At 43.9% G+C, this 23,713-nt stretch overlaps 1 protein-coding gene across 1 annotated transcript in view; it reads right to left on the bottom strand.

Annotated features, from left to right (window-relative positions):
• Window positions 1–9,990: 9,990 nt before the first annotated feature.
• ABCD2 (ATP binding cassette subfamily D member 2) overlaps window positions 9,991–23,713 on the bottom strand; it is a 56,319-nt gene continuing 42,596 nt past the window's right edge. The window contains exon 10 of the mRNA XM_028746122.2: window positions 9,991–17,556. Within this exon, the coding sequence (XP_028601955.2) occupies window positions 17,346–17,556 (211 nt within the window). The 3' untranslated portion in view covers window positions 9,991–17,345. The remainder of the gene's footprint in view (window positions 17,557–23,713) is intronic.

The raw sequence follows: 23,713 nt of genomic DNA, 5'->3' as shown, positions 1-23,713 counted from the left end.
TTAACCTGAGGTACTATTTCTGGGTTAGCGTAGTCTGTAACCTGAAGCGTCTGTAACCTGAGGTACCACTGTATTTAGGCGTTTCTTCTCCCAGGCCTTTGGCTAATTATATTATTATTATTATTATTATTATTATTATTATTATTATTATTATTATATCCCACCCATCTGGCTGTTGTTGTTGTTGTTATATTAACATTTATATACTACCCTTTGTTACTATGTTACGCATTTTTGCTTTTTTATATTGTCAACCGCCCTTGGGTGAAGGGCAGTATAGAAATTTTATTAATAAGTAGCAATAAATAGTAAATACTTTTGATGAGCTGAGGCAAGTTTCTTGACCAGTGCTTTGCCACTGGGAGTGAAAAAAGAATAATCGTCATGGTCTGCTCTGTTTATTATTAAACGTTTCCCTCTCCGTTAGGCCCGCCCCATTAATCCAGTCAGTCTAGTCAGATTTGGCCTGTGTCACAAGGGAAGGAATACTAGCATAAATGGTAATGTTCACAGCAGACGTAATTTGTCGATCTGCCTGTGCCACTTTGGTCCACTGTGACACAAATTAAGAATCTCCTAATAAACCTAGAGAGCCCTGCAACTTGCCATATGGCACCCATATAAATGAAGATTAGACAGGAGTTGAATTCCCTGTAATATGATTATGGTATATAAATAGGAGCAGCAGAGACCAGGATAGCACCTCCCCATTCATTTTGCACTATCCTGGGACGCACAACCTTTTAACAAGCTCGCTCAGTACATACAGATTTGTTTAAAAGTCGCAGCTATGACAGAAAGTCCACCCTCTGCCAGGGCCAATTGCTGTAAATCCCAAAACATCCTCTATTTAGCAACCTATTTTGTGCAGTTCTTTTGATCAAACCCTCCCCTCCCTGAGCCTGAGGATTAAAGAAAGCTCAGATGAACGTTACCGTTTCAATTACCGTGCCATATTTATGTATGTGATAAAAACACTCCATCTTTCTGCCCCACCTCACCGTAGTTCAAGGCAGCTTACAACAAATCCCATCTACAAGCAACAAAAGATAACAGAAGTTAATAAGAACAACACAAGGATGCAATCCATCAAAAATGAAGCGCGTTGATCTCAGTGGGGGAAATGAAAACACCTCTCCGGTTTCTCCAATGAAATAAATAGGTATTAAAATGCATTAAAAGTGGCTGGATCGTGCCTATGACAATTTTTAAAAATATAACTAAAATAACAGCTGCATGGGGGGGGACCATCTAGCCTACCTTACTGGTTCTACGACATACCACACCTTCAGTCATTATTCAAAGGCCTTGAGGAACAGGTGTGTTCTGTGCTCTGTGGAAACCACAAACGTCATCTGTCGTTCCACAGCCTCAGGGCCAACACAGTAAAAGCCCTGCTCCTAGCAGATATTCTTCTAACTTCACACTGCAAGAACAAAACCCTACCTAGTTCAAAGATTGCACTTAGCAGAGGAGTGTATATGGGCCAGGGTCTGAGTGAAGGGGGGTGGGTCTATCCTTGTGCAAGGTTTTAAAAGTAAGTATAAGGATATGTCCAATTTCACAGTACGAATGAACTGCTTTCAAGAAGTTATATTAGGGTAGGATTTTAAGACTGCAAATACACCATACATTTAATGCACACGCACACACACCAGAATCATGGAAACTGTCATGTGTTAAAATAAATTTAAAAATTGTCCAGTAGCACCTTAGAGACCAACTAAGTTTGTTCTGGGTATAAGCTTTCATGCACATTGTTGCTGTTTAGTCGTTGAGTCGTGTCCAACGCTTCGTGACCCCATGGACCAGAGCATGCCAGGCACTCCTGTCTTCCACTGCCTCCCGCAGCTTGGTCAAACTCATGCTGGTAGCTTCGAGAACACTGTCCAACCATCTTGTCCTCTGTTGTCCCCTTCTCCTTGTGCCCTCAATCTTCCCCAACATCAGGGTCTTTTCCAGGGAGTCTTCTCTTCTCATGAGGTGGCCAAAGTCTTGGAGCCTCAGCTTCACGATCTGTCCTTCCAGTGAGCACTCAGGGCTGATTTCCTTAAGAATGGAGAGGTTTGTTCTTCTTGCAGTCCATGAGACTCTCAAGAGGCTCCTCCAGCACCATAATTCAAAAGCATCAATTCTTTGGCGATCAGCCTTCTTTATGGTCTAGCTCTCACTTCCATACAACACTACTGGGAAAACCATAGCTTTAACTATACAGACCTTTCTTGGAAAGGTGATGTCTCTGCTTTTTAAGATGCTGTCTAGGTTTGCCATCGCCTTTCTCCCAAGGAGCAGGCGTCTTTTAATTTCATGACTGCTGTCACCATCTGCAGTGATCATGGAGCCCAAGAAAGTAAAATCTCTCACTGCCTCCATTTCTTCTATTTGCCAGGAGGTGATGGGCCCAGTGGCCATGATCTTCGTTTTTGTGATGTTGAGCTTCAGACCATATTTTGCACTCTCCTCTTTCACCCTCATTAAAAGGTTCTTTAATTCCTCCTTACTTTCTGCCATCAAGGTTGTGTCACCTGCATATCTGAGGTTGTTGATATTTCTTCCGGCAATCTTAATTCCGGCTTGGGATTCATCCAGTCCAGCCTTTTGCATGATGAATTCTGCATATAAGTTAAATAAGCACATACCCAGAACAAACTTAGCTGGTCTCTAAGGTGTTACTGGACAATTGTTTATTTTTTTTTAATGTATTTTGACTGCGTTAGACCAACACGGCTGCCTACCTGAATCTAGTGTCATGTGTTAAGTGTGCTGGGAATTATAGCTCTGGGAGGGCTAGGAACACAGTTCCCAGGATTCTTTGGAAGTTAATAATCTGCTTTAAATGTATGGTTGTGTATGAAGTAAGAGCAGAGTACGACAAAACTTATTTTATGGCATATGTTGGGTAGAGTTGAAAGCAAATGCTCCATTCGTTAGGCGGGTAAAATCTGAGCTTCTCCTGTTGGTGGTTTTCTTCATGGCCTTCAAATAAAAGAGAAGTCAAAGAGTTGCTATGAAAGAACCTTGGAAGGTGAGCACTGGATGAGGTTTGCAGACGAGGTTGTATTAATACACTCTTGTTTCTGGACATGGGTATTAGTAAGAGGATATAGTAATTACAACTGATCCTCCACAGACTCACGTGTGTGGGTTAACACAAAGAAAAGTGGCTTGTGCTTGTTTTTGAAATGCAGGGATAACACATAAAGAGCCCAGTAGCAGAATTTAAATCCCATCATTAGGCAGATTAAATGGAACATAGGAATACGTTTTTCAACCTTTTTAATACGTTCCTGCTCCTTAAGGAAGCTGGCACCCTCTTCCCTCTTTCTCAATAAGACAGACCACAGACTGCAAGGTAAGTTTAAAAATGCTTTACTTACAGTTACTAAATCCCAGACTTGCAGTTTCCTTAGTAGCAACGATAACATGCAGGTTAATGTTCTTAATTGAAAAATATACAGCAGGGGTGACCAACTCCCAAGAGACTGCGATCTACTCATAGAGTTAAAAACTGGCAGTGATCTATCTCCTTTTTGGGGGTTCAGGTCAACGTTGTTGAATTTTTTCAGGGAGCTTTTTTTAGAGGAACCACAGTTGTTCAGATTCTTTGTGGAGAGCCAATGATCTATCAGTGATCTACCGCAGACGTCTAGTGATCTACCGGTAGATCACGATCTACCTGTTCGACATGCCTGATATACAGCAAGGCAGCCTCAAATCTGAGTCAGCGAGCTATGTTAAGGCATGTCTGTTTCTGTCCTCAGCGGGGGTGGGGGGTGGGGATAGGAAACAAGCTTTACATCACAGAGCCTACTCTAGGAATTTAGAACTCTGTGATTCTTAACCCCTTCATATACTAACTAGCATTGTTAGATTTGACTGCAAATCTCCCACACTCTTCACATGACAGAAATGGTTGTTTATCAAGAGGTAACTTATCACCATGCGCATGTAACCAACTGCTAAGCTGGTCCTCAGTAATGTTCTGCTAAGTGTCATGGAGGATGACATCACTCTTAGCTTCCCGGGATTTCCATCCCGGTTTGAATGTACCAAGAAGTATGTTCTTTTCGACCACCTCACAAAATGGTTGCACGCACATCACCTCAAGGTACTCTGCGGTGAATGGTAATCTGTATTCGCTGCCCATTGCCTGCAGCTAAGTTGCATTCCATATGGACAAAGAACCAGTGCATGAACCAGCAGCCCAAGTCCCATGCAAATAGAATGTATGGGACTCACACTGGAGCCGAGACAAATGGCTCCCCAAAAATTCAATTAGCCATGTAAATGCTATGCATATTAAAAGAGATTGCAATTGTGGTTCTCCAGTTTATGACAGATTACCACAGCGTGTCTGTGTGTTGAAACAACTTGTCCCTGGTTTGGGATGTGGGTTTGAGCATAAGAGACAACTCTGATTGAAGTCCCTTTTGCAGCCCAGTCTTGTTTCATTATCATTTTAAGCTCATAACATCACGCTGTGGGTGAGCAAAGAGGCAGCGCTATCCCTTAGAGGCTCAGTTCCTAAGCAGCTTAGACTTGTTATAGCAGACATATAATCCAAGGGGCAACACAGGCCCATCCCTACTCCTGACACTGAAAAGTGTGGCTCAGGAAAACACTTACATAAAAGTGTCCCCTAAGTATGGCCAAGACCAAGGCGAGTGACTAGCTCATGTCTAACACAGAAAAAGAAGTGCAACAGGTCATCTCCTCTGTGTTCAGCATATTGCATCGCAACATGTGAGCCAGGCCAAACCACAGCCCCAAATTGACTTGAGCATTAACTCAGAAGCTTCCGGGGAATCGTGGCTCAACCAGTCCTACAACTTCAGGATTTCAGATTTAATGTTCTTGTATCAACCTTGATTCAAATGGCCGGATTAAACTGATGAGTGCTTAGCATGTACGATCAGGAGGAGGCTGAATATTTTACTTACCTACTGAACCTGGATGCCAGAGTTCACACAGAGCTGTTGCCAAGTATTTTGGTTTGCTGCTCAGTTTGTTCAGCACCAGTATTTCTGCCTCAGGTTCAGTATGTTTGTTGTTCAGCAAACACAGAAATCTAAGCCAGGTGGTTTAATATTTTTCTCCTATTGACCCTGCACCCTCTTGCCTGCACCTAATACCTATCAACCTTTTTCGCTGCCCCATCAAAACCCAGTACGGCCTTCTGTTGATCTGCCCGAAGCTTAGCTCTCTTCCTTGACCTGCTTAAAAAATGTGAAAATTCACCTTCTCACTTTCCAAAATTTATATTCGCCTGCACCTATTCAGAACCTAACAATCCATCATCCGCTGATCAGGTACTTTTACAATCACCGAATGGCAGGCCTAGGATCACACAGAACCACTTATTGACACATTTGCAATTAAATTTCCTTCCTTCTTTCTTTTTTTTTATTGCCAAAAATCTTCACCAAGCACAAACCAGAAAACATACACACTTACAACAAAAGAAAACACAAAAGAAAAAGAAAATACACATAACCGAGGGGGAAAAAACTAGCTAATATTTTGTCTCTTTTCATATTCACAGTTATCTATACCTCCATAAAATGCCATTCACAATAAAGCCGTGAAATGAAAGATAAGACATCAGAAAAAAGAAAAAAAGAACAAAGAAAAAATAAAGAAGTAAAAGAACAAGATCATAGGTGAAAATTTTCAAAAGCAGACAAGCACTCACAATACACAGCCGTTCCCCATCTACATCCACATTCAACTGTATAATTCCACCTTGTCTCTATCTACCCCAAATAAAGTGGTGTTTTTTTTAAAAAAAAAATTCCTTCTAGATTAAGGGAAGCTGCTGTTGGTTTACTGACACTGTTGTGGCTACATTTGGTACATTTAAAACGGGGGCCAGAATTGTTTATAGCTCTGTGCTGAGAGGGGAAGTCTAGTGACTGTGGACCTCTGAGGTCATTTTTGGAAGGCAGGCCTATCCATGATGGAACTATGTCAGGCCTTATGAAATTTACCTCAGGGATAGACAACCTGTGGCTCTCCAGATATCACTGTATTGCATCCCTGATCATTAGACATGCTGGAGTCTGGCAACACTTAGAGATATACAGGTTCCCCTGAACAACACTTAGAGATATACAGGTTCCCCTGAACAGGTTAGTTTTTTTGGTTTTGTTTTGTTTTGTTTTGTTTTTGTTTGTTTAACCTGCTAAGAGGATTATATCCAACTAATCAAGATTGGAAAGAAGTACAGACGCGGGTGGCGCTGTGGGTAAAAGCCTCAGCACCTAGGGCTTGCCGATCAAAACGTCGGCGGTTCGAATCCCCGCGGCGGGGTGCGCTCCCGTTGCTCGGTCCCAGCGCCTGCCAACCTAGCAGTTCGAAAGCACCCCTGGGTGCAAGTAGATAAATAGGGACCGCTTACCAGCGGGAAGGTAAACGGCGTTTCCGTGTGCGGCTCTGGCTCGCCAGAGCAGCGATGTCACGCTGGCCACGTGACCTGGAAGTGTCTCCGGACAGCGCTGGCTCCCGGCCTCTTGAGTGAGATGGGCACACAACCCTAGAGTCTGTCAAGACTGGCCCGTACGGGCAGGGGTACCTTTACCTTTACCTTTACTTACAGTGCAGGGAAAGAGCTTTGGGTATTATTAATTATTTTTATTATTTTATTTTATTATATCCCTGCCTTCCTCCCAAACCCCCCAGTTAACTATACCATTATACAATAACGATACAATTTGCAATATTAAAATACCATAGTAGAGCACTCGCTTTGTTTTTGTGGTTTTTATTCTATATGAAGTCCAATTGTGTTATACTTTTTTTTATTTATTAGTTTACTGTGAATACCACCTTTATCCAGAGTCACAGTACAGCTTGCAACATTAAAAATACAAAAAAAAATTAAACATTATATTTTTGCAACGCAGCCTGGGATCATTTGGTAATTAAAATAACTCTTCATCTGGCATTTGATTTTCTGTATACTTGGATTTTTGTTTTAAAATATGGACGAACACTTGTTTGGCAGATGGGAAAATATATGGCTTAAGTGTTTTGGTTTGTTTGTTTGTTGTTTTGCAAAATTCGGCAAGATGTATGTACCCAAAATAAAAATATTGGGCCAATTTTTAGTGACCCAAGGAACTTACCGTATTTTTCTCTCTATAGGGCGCACCTGACCATAGGGCACACCTAGTTTTCAGAGGGGGAAATCAAGGGGGGAAATATGATTTCCCCCCCCCCCCCAGCTCTGGGAGCAGCGGACAGGCTGCACGCAGCCTGTGCACGTCTCCCAGACCTTCTCCCTGCTATTGCGGGAGGTGGGGGAATTCCCCCATCTCCCGCAAAAGCCCACAGGAGGGAGAAGGGGCTGACTCGGCCAGTCCGTCCCTTCTCCCTCCTTGGGGAAAAGCCCCCAAGAGCGACGTGCTCTTTAAAGGCTGTGCGGCTCCTGCGGGCTTTTCTAGAAGCCGTGCAGCCTTTAAAGAGCGCATGGCTTTTGCGTGCTTTTGCGGCAGGTGGGGGAATTCCCCCATCGCCCGCAAAAGCCCACAGGATCTGCACAGCCTTTAAAGAGCGCGCCTCCCCGCTGCCCCCCGAGTCTGTGGGGCTGGCGGTGGGGGGAAGTGCTGCTTTCCCCCATTGCCAGCCTCAAAGACCAGACTCTCCTGGCTTCAGCAAAAGCAACGTGAAGCCTCTGGAGCGCAGGCTTCGGAGGCTTCGCGTTGCTATCGCTGAAGCCAAGGAGCCTGCATTCGCTCCATAGGACGCACACACACTTCCCCTTAATTTTTGGAGGGGAAAAAGTGTGTCCTATAGAGCGAAAAATACGGTACTTCCCAATTAGGTTGGCCAGATGCAAAAGAGGACAGGGCCCTTGAACCTTGAAAATCTGTGAAGAGTGGATTTCAGTAGGTACACCTGCTGAAATTGCCCCTTCTCCATGACCATCAAAGGTATGTTAGCACTATCGTCTCTTGTTGCATGTAAACATGTTGTGTCCACATGAGCAGTTGTACCAAAACAAAGTTTGGGATGCTTGCTTCAATCTCCATTCCATTTAAACTAATGCAGTGTAGATATGTCCCACTTATTATTCTTACTGACTTAACTTGAGGAGGAAACCTTACTCATGAGTAGGGACTGGGGAGAAATTCGATTCAGGTCTCATTTGAAGCTGGGTCTATAAAATTTGCAATTTCCAAAACAATATGTGAACTGAGGCACAGGTATCCTTTGCTATGCACTGACTATGTCAACCAAACCATGCTTACAAAAATGAAACAAGTGGGGGGAAAGTATGCATAAAATGAATATATCGAAGACAAAAATGCACAAAAATGCATTACGTTAGGGAAAACTGCCTGCAAAATTGTGTATATTAAAAATGTGTTTATTAGCAGAAATTCGCACTGGTGAATTTTCATGATGATTTTTTTTTTTTAAAGAATGCAAATTGCTGCCAAATGTAGATAACTCAATTTAATTTTAGTAAAATGAGAACCAAAACAGACAAGGTATTCCATTCATGGCTGGATTAAGACCTTTAAAGGCCCCCAAGCACTTAAAAGAATTATATCTTTTATATAATATATAAATATATCCCTAAATATATCTAATTCAAAATATAAACAATAATAAACCGTAAAATAAAACGTTATTTTTTGAAACCAAACCTACAGTAAGATGGAAAATAATGTTTGTTTTTCTAGATTTGTATAAAAAATGTTTATTTTTTGTTCAGCTGCACCATGGTAAATCCAGCAATGGGACATTTCTGTGGTGTTCCCCTTGATGGACTTATATTGCTTAATGGTTACTCCAGCGCAGCTTCCATCCCTACTTATGAGTAATTGCTATGTAGCATGAATGTGACCTGTTGGATCAGGCCTTTTGCAACTGGAGCTATGTTTCCTCTAAACTGGTTCTGTTGTTTAAATAAACTGGCTGCCACACACCTGTTTGTGCAGGCCCACTGAGAGGTTTGTTTCCAGCAAGGCATACCTGCTGTAATCTCCACACTTTGCAAACTGTATTTGCAGCATCCATCTTAGGAAGGGCAGAATTGGCGTGAACACCTGGCTCCCGACAAGCCTCTACAAGAAGCAGCAGATTTATTTTCTGCGTCTAATGAGGCATCGTAAGCACCTGCTCTGAAAGTGCATTTCCTGAAGACAGCTTTGTGTAGCATCAGCCTGTCAGAGTATCTTTTTGCAATGGTTTATTTCTGGGCGTGCCGCTATTAAGCATTGGACACAGCAAACCCAGCAGGGCTTTTAAAAATGTGCCAGTCATAAAATAAACAGTTCTAAGGGGGGAAATGTGCACTTCTAAAAGAACATTTGCGCAGTTCAAAAATGCAAAGTTGCATTTTCTTCGGTGGCGTGACAAGTTGTGTGACGTTGCCAATGTCATGAAAAGGGTCAGAAAATAAATATCCAATATGTGTCAAAGCAGGAAGCTCCTGCAGCCAATCGGAAGCTGTGGAAGCCCCACCAGACGTTCGGCTTCCAAAAAATGTTCGCAAACCGGAACACTCACTTCCAGGTTTGTTACGTTCGGGAGCCGATTTGTTCGACAACCAAGGCGTTTGACTACCAAGGTACCACTGTACAGAGCAACAGGGAGAAGGAATCATGAGAGAAGCAATGACTGGCTTCACGGTTTTCTCATACTGCAATTTTTTTGCATAGCACACACACACACACACACACACACAGCGATTTGTGATATATCACCACGTTGATTTCAGTAAAGAGGACTTAACTGCTCTCTCTGTGCAATACTTGGCTAGGGGTCAGTAAAGAGCTACCTTTCCACAGTCCACTCAATAAGTGTACTAGGGCTAAACTTACCTTTTCAGTTTCAAAAACTGTGAACGGATTCATATTTCTTCAGGATTACAGAGTAGGGCGAGCCAAATTGCTTCTCCTGTATCATTGATCACTCCTCACCAAAAACGAGTAGCCTTTATCATGCTTTATCCTGGTGATTAATAAACACTGTAGCATCAAAGTAAATACAGCACAGTTTATTTAATGCTGGATTGAACTACAGCTGTAACAAAGCAAATTTATTGCTTCCAAACCGGTCTCCTTTTCAAAACTTGAACAAAAACAGGACAAGGCCAAAACGTGATGTTTTAATTAATTCATCAAACCTTCAGACACAGGCACATGTACAAGAGTAATTTAATTTGATGTCATACAGCTTGTAAATTTTAGGAAGCTTCTAACACATCCACTATGATAGCTCAGATTTCTTCAAAGCTCTAATGTATCTTTAACCAAGGAAAATTTCCCCAATGTAATCCATTTGCTGTCCTGATTATTTGGATGCTATTCTAATTGGTTTTAATGAGGTCAGTGAAGTAGGACCACACCTGAAGAGAAATTTGGAAAGTCTCAAAACATACTGGTTCTATTTGCTGAGGAAAAATATTTTAGTAAATGAATTTTAATTGTCCCAATTAATAAATGCCTTCATTTTCTTTTAAGCTCCTATTAAAAGATCACATAGGTCTCTGCATTTTGCAGCCCACCACCTTCAACATGGTTCACAACAGTTTTCCATTAGCAATCTTCTTTTTTAAATAATAATAATAATAATAATAATAATAATCCACTGCTGTGGCAAACCCAGTGCTCCAACCTGCCAACATTTGTAGGATAGGCTATTTATTCACAATGGCCCCATTAAAGGTAAAGGGACCCCTGACCATTAGGTCCAGTCGTGACCGACTCTGGGGTTGCGGTGCTCATCTCGCTTTATTGGCCGAGGGAGCCGGCGTACAGCCAGGGCCTTCTCGGCCGCGGCTCCAATCTGGTGGAATGCTCTGTCACAAGAGACTAGGGCCCTGCAGGACCTGACATCCTTCCGCAGGGCCTGCAAGACAGAGCTGTTCCACCAGGCCTTTGGTCAGGGCGCAGCCTGACCCCCTCCTCTGGCAATCGGCATTCTGCACAGAATTTTGCTTGATGGTTGCCATTAATTTGATTTTAATTTGATTTAATTAATTTTATAATGAATGTATTTTGATTGTTGTTAGCCGCCCTGAGCCCAGCTTCGGCTGGGGAGGGCGGGATATAAATAAAATTTATTATTATTATTATTATTATTATTATTATTATTATTCCGGGTCATGTGGCCAGCATGACTAAGCCGCTTCTGGCAAACCAGAGCAGCACACGGAAATGCCGTTTACCTTCTTGCCAGAGCGGTCCCTATTTATCTACTTGCACTTTGATGTGCTTTTGAACTGCTAGGTTGGCAGGAGCAGGGACCGAGCAACGGGAGCTCACCCCGTCACGGGGATTCGAACCGCCAACCTTCTGATCGGCAAGTCCTAGGCTATGTGATTTAACCCACAGCGCCACCCGCGTCTCTAATGGCCCCATTACCAGTCAACAAATAAATGTTGCAAGTAGGACCCATGAACAGCTTCTCGAAGTCTTGATTGCACAAACAACAACAGCCAAGCAGTTGTCAACACTGACTTGAATCTAACAGTGCCCTATGTAAAATTCAGGTGCATAGCAGGTTTACCATGCAAAACATCTCAGTCCAATTCCTGGCATCTACACATCCACCTTCAAACTCTAGAAAGGACTGTCAGTCAGTGCAAACCAGGGATGGGGAACTTGTGGTCCTCTAGATGTTGTTGGACTTTAACTGCCATCAGCCCCAGCCAGCATGGCCAATAGTGAGGGATGATGGGACCTGGAGTCCAACAAAATCTGGAAGGCCACGAGTTCCCCATCCTTTGTGTAGATATATTGGATTAGATGGGCCAAAGGCCTAGCCTGGGAAAATATAGCTTCCATTACTGCTGGGAGGGGTGTGGGATCTCCAATTGCCAACAGTTCCCACTCACACAGCTGCAACCCCCCCCCCCCCACGTCAAACATCATTCCAGATGGTTTCCCAATCTTCAGAGGTAAGCAAAGAAAAGACAAAGCAGAAAAGCTCCGTTCCAAGAGTGGAACTTCGCTTGCAGTTATTAGAATCCTGGCTACCATGTTTACAGATGCCAGCAAAGTAGCATGAATATGAACGCATGCATCCCAAGTCGTTGTGCAAAATACTGGGAGGAATATGAGTCAACAGCCCCCATGGCACTGCAAAGGATTCTAGAACATACCACAGTCTTGCCTTCATAATGGACCAAGGCATGTTAAAAACTAGGCTGTGGGACATAGATCGCCAGGAACTAATCTCAGCTGCGGATAAAACATGTTCCCCTCTTTATTTTCGACTCTCTTGGGCGCAGGAATTTAACCTTAATTATTTACAATTTTTGTTTAACCCGCAAGAAAGAAGGGCTTTTTCGCTGGCTAGGTTCAATTGTAATCCTTCTAACCTCCTTGGGGTAGGTTCGCCGGTATGGCAGAAGGGGACAGGATCTGCCCATGCGATGCCCACCTGGTGGAATCTCTAGCTCACATGGCCCTTAAATGTAAAAGGTATGATGATCTCTGTCAACAATTCTTAGACCAGCTATGTATCCCAACATGGAAACCAGAGACAGAGGTTATACGCTTCTTATTACAGGGGAGAGACCAGGAGCTCACCAAGACAGTAGCTAAGTTCCTCTATTTGATTTTTTGCCGCTGAAGTACGCTACAGGATCCTGCCCTTGCTGGAGACCCACAGAGGTGAAATAGATTGCTTGCCTCTTCTTCCCTTTGGCAAATGACTGTACTGTTGAAATGGCTACGAGATCTCACTGGCCTATTTATTCTGAATGTTTGTATGTGATGCCAATAAAGGTTTGATGATGATGATGATGATGGTAATGGACTGGATGAGAGCCAACAAACCAAAGCTCAGTCCAGTTAAGGCTGAGGCACTGCTAGTGGGTGGTTCCCCAAACTGGAAGAGTGGGAGGTTGCTTGCTCTTGATGAGGTTAAACTCCCCCTGAAGGAGCGAATATGTAGCTTGGGAGCCCTTCTGGGTCTTTTGCCAGTGGCACCCACCCTGTGGAACGCCCTCCCTTCAGATGTGAAGGAAATAAGCAGCTATCCTATATTTAAAAGACATCTGAAGGCAGCCCTGTTCAGGGGAGTTTTTAATATTTAACCCTGTATTGTTTTTAACACTTGATTGGGAGCATATGTGACATTTTAGTGTATTTTTTATCTTTGTTGGAAGCCGCCCAGAGTGGCTGGGGAAACCCAGCCAGATGGGCGGGGTACAAATAATAAATTATTATTATTATTATTATTATTATTATTATTATTATTATTATTATTTTGCCGTCGAATTTTGAGAAAAGCAAAATTAAAGGAGAAAGTGGGGCTCCTGCTGAGGCAAAGAGGAAGTAAAAAAAATACAATCAAGGAAAAAATATTAGTTTGATTTTACACAACAGGCATCACAGCTTAGTAGCACCCCCATTTTTTGGGGGGGGTCACACTTTAACTCTCTTTAGTGGTAAGGCAGGGCTGTCAGGCTACCTGATCACTAAACCATGGTTTGTTGATTGGGAGCACCCTATAAGCTCACACATTCCCCCCAATTTCTTGCACGTGCCTTCCTTGGTTAGTGTTAGCCATGGTTAAACATTATATCTGAACCATAAAGAGTTACTGCTTACTGAAGTTTGCTTTTAGAGTAGAAATTGACCCGAGCTAACTTCAACCACTAGTTAAAAGGCAAACTACAATTCGCTCTAGATTTTTGTTGTTGTTGTTATTTTACTTTTTGTGTTTAATTTCTTTATTTGATTTGTGCCATTTATATCCCCATTCCAAAAAATTCAAAGGTGCAGACAAAAGGAAATACAACAGATTAAAAAAGCACAATCGAGATATGACACAACGCTAAAGCATCATTACTTAGAAGAAACAGAGCAGCAAAAACCTTAAGAACAGTGGCAAAAAGTTCACCAAAATTATTAAGAAGATCATCAAGGAAAGATCAAGAAAAAGGGGAGACAACTCTCTCTGGGCAGGGAATTCCAAAGTCTGGGTGTGGCCCCTGCAAAGGCCCTGTCTCTTATTTCCCATCACACAGCACACCGGGCCTTCAGTAAGCTTAAGAGAGAAAAGTACCGTATTTTTTTAAAAATTTTTTATAAACAATTAAAACTATGGTTAAATACATTGAAATATAACACTGAGCCAATTTATGCTATCCATAAGTTGTGACTTCTGAACAGGCCCCAATAATGCCATTAACTACAAGCTGGTTGCTGAATTCTTATTATGAAACACTTGCTGGTCTGCGACTACATATCAAAATTAGCATTATGATCTTAGGCTTCTCCCAGACAGCCTGTTTATTCAGCATTCACCCTGATTCGTTTGTGGGGAGGTTAGATGATATCATGTCAAGCAATTGTCACCCCACATTTTCCAGAGTGCATTTTCTCATCGCATTCCTTGCCACCGAGAGCCTGTTTTGAGGAGGAAGCAAGTTTGTTGTGGAAGAGAGCCAAATCAACTTAAACTGCGCTACTTGAATTGGCTAGCATGTTTTTGAATCCTACTCAAAAATAGTGACAGTCTGGAAGTGACTTTTCTTATCTTTTCTCTTTTCTCCCATATTAGTTTATTGAGTAATTCCGTTATCAAAGAAAAACAAGCCATTACTTTTCAATTGCTGGGATTTGGACATTGTTAAGCACTCTGTCTACTCCAATACAGCAGGGTTAGAATCAGATCATCCGCTTCTGCACTAAGACACACAGTAATAATTTTAACATGCAGGAGCGAGCAAGGGCCAATGGCAGGACACATGTTTGGCATGCAAAAGGTCCCAAATCCAATCCCTGGCACCTCCAACCGAAAGCATGAGGTAGCAGGTAATGTGAAATACGTTTGCCTGAGACTCTAGTAGACAGCTGCTGCGAGTCAGTGTAGACAATATGGGGCTGAATGGACACACAGTCTAACCTGATAGAAGGCAAATTCCTTTACCTTGTCAGTGGAAGAATCAACAAGCAATGGGCATTCAAGTCAGGTGCCTGGAATTTGGAAACGGGATCAAGGAATGGACCCTAGGAAGCCGCAGAACCCAATTGAAAATAACCTGGCAAGGATAGACCATTCTCTCCAAAATGGCAGGTTACTTTCAAGGATAGACCATTCTTTCCAAAATGCAAAAGGGAATCAGAAATCAACATGACCTTGCTAAAAGAGCACCCAGTGAACCTTGAATTGGCGTACAGGCTAACTTTCTGTGCGTGTGGCTGGCACACCCCAAACAGCCCATTGTAGGAACCACCAGCCACCTTGAAACAGTTCAGAACGGTCTCCCTCTATTGCTATTACAGTGATAACTATAACAGGAGCAACAAGGGAAGCAGCGTACAGTTTTGTGAAAATAAATGGAATAAACTCGTAGTCTATCACCTTGAATTACTTTAAGTGAGACGTAGATACAAGTGCCCCTTGCGTTACAGAGCGCAGATGCATGCCTCCCAGTGTTAGAGTAGAAAACAGCCTCCAGATTTCTTCTTTGAGACGTACTTGCCATTTCGTGCACAGAATGAAAAGGCCAGGGCCGTCCCCTTATCTTCTAAGCTGCCTGTCATTTTGTTGCTTCCTAGGAAAGCACAGCTGCTGACATGCATGTGTTATTATCTGCAAATATCATTTTCACAGGTTTTTTTAAATAAAAAATGATCCCCACTCCATATATGTTATATTCCGCCTCCCCCTGTCCCCCATGCACCTGAATACTCACCAAGCCCTGCCCTTCTGTCGCTCCATGCCTGCATAACACACCAGGCATATCATACGCACAGGGCAGAAGGATGGTGGGAGATCATATTCTACCTCCTGGCTTTGAAGCAAGAATCTGTCAGGGTAATCCAACCACACAAGGAGCTTCCCAGGAGCGCCGTGAGCTTGGAAGGTGTAACGATTGATATATACAGTGCGTTTCTTGATAATTTTCTGGGGTTCAAACTAGTGCCGAGCTGAAAAGGAGGAACGTGTTTTGCAAACAGTTCTCTCACGCCACACACCACCGTGACACAAGCCCTACTTTTCCAGTGAATTTTCTGCACCTTTTTGCAAAGAAATGTCAGTGCTCCCTTGGTGGGGGGTACTACGGTCTTCCCAGTGCTATTTTTCTAGAAAAAGAGGTGCTGGAACTCACCACGAACACCTCCCTTGTTCTCTTATATAATGGCACTGGCGCCAGAAATGAGTTCAGGTGAGTTCTGGATGGGGGGAAAATCCTGGATCTTCCCCTGATCCAGATCTGTGGGCTCAGATTCACTTGGGGGCTCCTTAGAGAATCTACTAGGCCCCATACCATGGTTGACCATGTTCTGGGCTCTAAAATAATAACCCAAGAACAATGCAGATGGTGGATGCCATCCCTGTTTCCAACCATGTCCTGGAAACAGAGGTTTTCTGCGGCATTTGGGCTCTTTGTTGCCTCCAGCCACCCTTGTACGTCCCCCCCCAGAAATGTTAGGGGGGCACCATGGCAAAGGAGTCCTCACACAACAGCACCTTGCCCAAAGCCCACTCAACCCAGGAGCCAGTCCTTTATAAATAGAAAGATAGCCGAATACATAGTTAGGACATAATGTGAGCAACCATTTGGATACACATACACACCCATTGAAAAATGGATGGATAGCACCCGAAATTTATATGCGCAGCTAATGCACATCCAAATGTAGACTTTCATCCATTAGATCTGCATCTGGATGTACATATTCAGCATGCCTACATTCTCATTCTGTCCCAAACTGCCAAGCGTCAGAATGCACAACATGAACTAGCTGGCAGCAAACAACTTGCTATACAGCAAGAAATCTGGGGAATACAAGACGCTGCCCCACATCGAGTCAGAGCATTGGTCCATGTAGCTCAATATTGCCTACACTGACTGGATGGGGGTCTTCAGGGCTAGGTCTCTACCAGGAGATGCTGGGGACTGAACGTAGGAGGTTGACATGCAACCCATGTGCTCCCCACTGTGTCACAACCCTTCTCTGAACTGGGAGTTAAATCCAGTTGCCTCTTTTGCCCCCAAAACTCAGAGCATGTTGTCACATCTTCAAATCTGATTTGCTCTGTGGTGCTGTGCCTGAAGCCAGTCCTAAAGCAAAGCCCTAAAAATTGCATCAAACCAGGAGCATATTAGGAAGGTAGAAGATTTTGCAAGAGCCTTTGCATACGCCTTCTCAGAACGGTTTCCCCCCACACTGAAAACCAGAACTCACTAAAATTCAGGACAGCCTTAGTTTGAACCACATTATAAAGTTGACAGTTATCTGAAGCATTGAGTTTGTGGCCAATTCCTTACAGTCTACACTAATCAGTGCATGCAAACCACTGTGTCTCAGAAATCAAAGTGCATCCTTAACTTTTAAAAAAATGGGGGTGGGGAAATGAACTAAAAACATTTATTCTTCTTTGTCCATTGTTTTAAGCACGGAATCTTCCCCTAAGATTTTGCAAAGTTCGTTCAGTCTCTGCTGCATTTTTGGCATTCCTGCAAGCTGGGACTCTAGTCTTTGCTTCTCCTCACTGAGGGTTAAGCGGATAGCATTGTCCAACTGCTCAAAGCGCCAGTGTCCTTCCCCATCAAACTGTAGCAAGTGTGTGTGGTACTTCCTGCAGGAGAAGAAAAGAAACACTCAGAAATCCAGCAGCAAAACCTCAAACATTCACAGGAGCACCTTGATGAGCGGGCAGACTCTCAGGAAGACACCAGAAACGCAACAAGTTCCCTAGGGTTCATTCAGAAGAGCATTTGCGAAAGCGTGGAAGCTGCAAGAATTACAGCGTCCAGAAACTAGTGCTATGTCTGCAGAGAGCAACCTCCATTGGCTTCAACGGTTAAGAAGACGGTTTCTGCACGTGTTGTAGAGGGAAGTGAGGGGCAGAAGGGGCTTGTCAACCTGGGAAGGGAGCCCATCTAGGAGAAGGAAAACTCTGATCCTAACCATTCACTGCCTTTTTGGATAAATATAAATCTATATAGCTAGATAGATATGGGACGCGGGTGGTGCTGTGGGTTAAACCACAGAGCCTCTTGGGCTTGCTGATCGGAAGGTCAGCAGTTCAAATCCCCGCGACAGAGTGAGCTCCCATTGCTCAGTCCCAGCTCCTGCCAACCTAGCAGTTTGAAAGCACGTCAAAGTGCAAATAGATAAATAGGTACCACTCCAGCGGGAAGGTAAACGGCGTTTCCGTGCGCAGCTCTGTTTCGCTAGAAGTGGCTTAGTCATGCTGGCCACATGACCCGGAAGCTGTACACTGGCTCCCTTGGCCAATAAAGCGAGATGAGCACCGCAACCCCAGAGTCGGTCACGACTGGACCTAATGGTCAGGGGTCCCTTTACCTTTACCTTCCTTTAGATAGATATAGATTTTCCAATATTGTTCCAATAACAGCCTCATTATAACAATGCCAATTTTATCCAATTAATATAATTATTAAAACCAATTATTTATATACTGAATTATGCAGTTCAGTTAAAGTGACCTCCTCACCTGCTAGTTTTGATGGGTTCCTCTTTGTTTTGTTTTATTTTCTGCGTTCCAAAAGCTTAATAATAATTGCATTCCCTTCAAAATAGTAATCCCTTATACAACAGCTACAAGCTTATGGTTTCAGTTTGTGTTAATATATTAAGTAATTTATAAAGTTTGGAGTTAGGTACTCAAGTCTATAATCATTGTTCTTTCCTGCGTGTGATAATTCCTGCCCCCATGATGTTGTCCCAACCATATAATGGTGTTGAGTCCTTCATTCTTCCAACTGTTGATATTTCCCATCATGACTTGGAGTAAGTGGTTGTCTCACAGTTTTCCAAAAGCCTCTACATCACTTCGTCTCGTGATTGTAAGCTTGTAAGAGACTCCTCTGTTTCAACAAATAAACTGTCCTCACCAGTCCCCCCCCCCCCAACCTAGGAAGAGCAGTCCGATTCCAAACTGCCAGAAAACCTCTGACCTTGGAGCTGGCAAACTCCTCTCCTCCTTTATGTCACGGTGTAATTTTTAACCAATGAAACTGTGAATTACAGATTGGAATAAGAAAACCTGCGGAAGGGAAGGACGGAAGTCAACGGCTCTATGGAGCATAAAGTAGGATATATGTAATAAGATTTGATGTTTTTGTTGGTTGGTGTTGGTGTTCTTAAATCTCAATAAAAAGCATTTGGGGGGGGGGGGGAATTAAAAAAATAAACTGAAAAATTATAGTCGGTTATCTTTCCAGTTAGATTACGTTCAAAATTGTCTCAGCCTCCTTCACATTCCTTTGAAAATAACAGTGGGGGTGGTTTCATTCTATATTCCAACATAGTCCTTTCAAAGGGTGAAACTCCCCCACCCTTTCCTCTCTCTCTCCATCCCATTCCTCTCACACATGCAGTTCCAGTTTGATGTTAAATTCCATGTTATTAATCCAGTTTCTTCAGCCTTCACTTTCTATATTATATTTTAACCTTGCATTCCGAGGAGGGTTGCCAAATCAGAAACGTAGAAGAAAAACTTTGAAAAACAAAGTCTGTGGCACTGAATAAAACCTTATCTCAATTCCAACCTTTAAATCCTTGTAGCTGAGATGTTTCGCAGTTTGTTGTCTCATCGCCTCTAGCACATGCCTTTACTTCAGCTAAAGCCCAATCAGCAAGATATCCTCTGCTTCTGGGACCAGATCGGGGGTGTGTGTGTCACGATAGTCACATTGAACCCAGTGCTTTTGCTTGCCCTTGTTAGGATATTTCCGTTCCACCTTAAGAGAGAGCAGGCTTGTGAGTCACAGAGTCTGCGTATTTCCTGTTGAGGATGTTTATGTTTGCTGTTTCCTTTCGATTTCAGTCGGTCAGAGACACTGACACAGAACGGTCATGTTTTCTCTTTGTTCTGTTCAACGCTAAATAAAATCTGTAAATTATGCTCTTCTTCGGTGCAAGCTTTCTGGCTGTGGTTTCTGCTGATAAAGAACAGTGTGCACAAGCCTGGAATGTGGCAATCTATTTCTAAGGCTTCGTGTCGCTAACTGCTGGATCTGCCTGGCTACGGGAGATCGATGGATGTCCGGCAGCCGGCTTGGGGCCATGATGGACTATATCTCCTTGGCAGTTTCCCAACAACAAGGTTTCGGGCCCAGATTCACAGCACCTACAGGAGAGTAAAGCTGCAACAGACTGCGTTTGAGAGGTATGTGAAAAGCGAAAGCAGCGAGAGCGGAGGCTTTTCTGTTTACCTCAACAAGGAGCCTTTGAACTCCGGCAAGGCTTAATTGGCCTGGGAGCCAAGCCAGGGAGTTCGTGATTAATGGGCTGCCGAGATAATAAGTCTTTGAAGGCATAAAGACTTGGGCTCACGTAAAGACCTGAGATGGATCTTTTACAATCCTCAGAAGTAGCTCCGTGTCCACCGAAGCTAAATGGCCACAATTATGAAACCTGGGCAAAATGGTGTGAGAGTTTGCTGCGTCAGTTTAGGGTGTGGCATACCGTGAGTGAGGCCCCCCCAGTTCCTCTGACAGAGAGATGGAAAGCCGATGATTCGAAGGCGATTGACGTAATAGTCTTATCCGTATCTCTTGAGGAAATTAAGACGCTGGCTGGCAACACCACTGCACGTGGAATGTGGTATGCTTTGATGAAAGCTCACAACTCAGTTGTCCCAGCCCAGAGTTTGACTGCATCGGAGGTCCAAGCTGTTTCCCAGAATGCGAGTGTATGCAGGGATGCTGAGGGCACCGGTTGCAAGCTGCAGGGGGAGCAGACTGTGATGTCATCCCAGGCAGCATTCCAGCCTCCAGAGGGAGCCAAGGAGTCGGCAGCTGAGAGCTCTGTTTCTCGTGAGAACCAAGGTCATCGCCTTTGCAGAGGCCGGAAAGGCAAAGGTAAACAGGCGTCTGCAGATGGCCAGGAGCGAAGGGAGGGTGAAGAGCCCGCGCCAGGGAAAAACAAAGCTATGTTAGCTGGCACTGCTTCACAAAAGGCTAAAGGCACGTCTGCTGACCAGAAGCAGGGGGGCAAGCTGCAAAAGCCCACGCCAGTGGAAGACAAGGCTATGTTTGCTGGCACAGCTTCACCAAAGGCTAAAGGCACGTCTGCTGACCAGAAGCAGGGGGGCAAGCTGCAAAAGCCCACGCCAGTGGAAGACAAGGCTATGTCTGCTGGCACAGCTTCACCAAAGGCTAAAGGCACGTCTGCTGGCCAGGAGCAGCAGGGGGGCAAGCTGCAAAAGCCCAAGCCAGTGGAAAACAAGGGTTTGCTTGCTGTGAAGACTGCTCCAACAGCCAAAGGCAGTTTTGTTGTTGATTCGGGCTGTACCCGCCACATCTCGAAGGATCGGCACCTCTTTATCTCCTTCAAGCCTCAGGAAGGTGAGATCCACCTGGCTGATGGAAGGACGTTGCAAATTGCAGGAGAAGGGACTGTGAAACTTGCAAGTTTGCATACAACCATCAGTAATGTTCTGTATGTTCCTGGAGCTGCAAGCAATTTATTGAGCGTCCCGCAGCTTACTGGACGTGGTTTTCAGATTTCCTTCAAGAGGAGCGTCTGTGTCATCAGTAAAGGCAAAGAGGACTATTTGCATGCAAAGTTTATGGATGGTTTGTTCCATATAACTTATGAGGACACTGCTGTTGTATCTAATGCTGATTCTTGTTGTGTTGCACAAACTAACAAAGTTCTTCATGCAGGTTGCATTCATGAAGCGCATCGAAGGTTTGGTCACCTCTCTTGGAAGGCACTGGCCAAGATGCCAGAGGTGGTTGAGGGTTTGAACATCAAACCCTGTAAATTTCACATGAAATGTGTATCTTGTGCAGAGAACAAGGTGAAGGTTGCTCCAAAAGGCAAAGTGTCTAGCAGGCAGGCTTCCAAGCCCTACCAGCTAGTGCACGCAGACCTAGTTGGGCCACTTACGCCCTCTTTAGGAGGAGCAAGGTTCTTCATGGTTCTAATTGATTCTTTTTCTAGGTACATTCATGTGTTTTTGCTCGAACAGAAATCGCAAGCGTTTCCGAAGTTTAAGGCATTCTGTGCTTGGTTGGAGAATGCTCACGGTAAACGTATTTCCTGTCTTTTTACCGATCGGGGCGGGGAATTCACTTCTCAGCAGTTTGAAGCTTTCCTGACTGAGAAGGGAATCCAGCATGACATGTCAACCCCCAGATCGCCATGGATGAATGGGCTTGCGGAGAGAGCAAATCAAACATTGCTGCAAGGAATGAAAACCTTGTTGCATGATGCCAATCTCCCTGATAAGTTTTGGGGGGAGGCTTTGGGGAATCTGGTTTACTCCGTTAATCGCAGATTGTCATCACCCATTGGTTGTACCCCCTATGAGAAGATGTTTGGCAAGAAACCCAACACCAAACACATGAGAATTTTTGGTTCTGACATGTGGGTACGCACCCCACAAACCAACAAGCTTGGGAAGCGTGGGGCACATGGTTTGTTCATGGGGTACGAAAAAGGTGCATACAGGGTATGGATGACTAACTCTAAGTCCATAAAGTTCACAAGGAGTGTTGAGTACAATCCTAAGTGGGGGGAAAATGTGGGAATTTTCCAGAGTTACCCAGAGGAGGATGAAGGTGATGTCAAGCAAGCAGCTAAAGCTGAGGAAGCTGCTGAGGATGATGATGATGAGGATGATGATGATGATGATGATGATGATCAGAGTTCGGATTCCAGTTCAGTGGGCGGCGCTGCTGCTGATGTCAGTGAGAGTGATGACACAGCAGACTACAAGAGTGCAAAGGCCTCAGTCAGACCATCTGATGCGTCTGACAATGAACTGGAAGAACCACTGTTCACCATTGGTCATTTTTCTCCTAAGAAAGAGGAGATGAGTCCAGAAGACTTGCGTCTAGTACGTAGGTCTGAAAGGGTGACCAAAGGCAGACCTCCTAAGAGATTTGCTGATGAGTTTGCTAAAACAGCAACCGCTGTTCTTAGTAGCTCAGAGAAGGTGTGGGAACCTTCAAGCTTCAAAGAGGTTCAGGAGTTAACCTCTAAAGATGCTGAGCCTTGGATAAATGCCATGAAGGCTGAAGTTGATTCCTTGAACAGGAACCAAACTTGGGAGCTGGTACCGGTAGTCCCAGGTATGAGACTGGTTGGCAGCAAATGGGTCTTCAAGGCCAAGACAGACCAGAATGGCAAGGTTGTCAGACACAAAGCCAGATTGGTTGCCAGAGGTTTTTCACAGGTACCAGGACAGGATTACCACGAGACCTACTCTCCCACTGTCAAATATGAGAGCATTCGGCTGATGCTCAAGATCGCTGCGGAGGAGAAACTGCATGTTTCTCATCATGACATTAATACAGCTTTTTTGTACGGGATTTTGAACGAGGAGCTGTTTATGCTTCCACCTGATGGGATGCAGATACAGAAGGGAATGGTCTGTAAACTGCAGAAATCCTTATATGGTCTCAAGCAGAGTGCCAGGTGTTGGAACACAAAACTCACTGAAGCGTTGCTTTCTCTAGGTTTTCACCAGGGCAAAGCTGATCCATGTGTGTTTGTCAAGGAGGAGGGGCAAAACAAACTGTATTGTTTATGTTTTGTTGATGATCTTCTGATGTTTTGGAAGAATCAGGCTTTCTATCAAAGCACCCTAGCTCAGCTGAAGGAGCACTTTGACATGAAGGATCTTGGTGAGGTATCCAACTATCTTTCTCTGCAGGTGGAGAAGGACCAAGCAGGTAATTTTCTGGTACACCAAACACAGAAAATTGCTGATGTATTAACCAGGTTGAATTTGGTTGATGCAAACCCAGCAGACA

Source organism: Podarcis muralis, chromosome 10 (genome assembly GCF_964188315.1).
Source record: "Podarcis muralis chromosome 10, rPodMur119.hap1.1, whole genome shotgun sequence".
NCBI classification, from domain to species: Eukaryota; Metazoa; Chordata; class Lepidosauria; order Squamata; family Lacertidae; genus Podarcis; species Podarcis muralis.
Note: the sequence above shows the minus strand (reverse complement) of the source record. Positions and strands in the feature narration are given on the sequence as shown.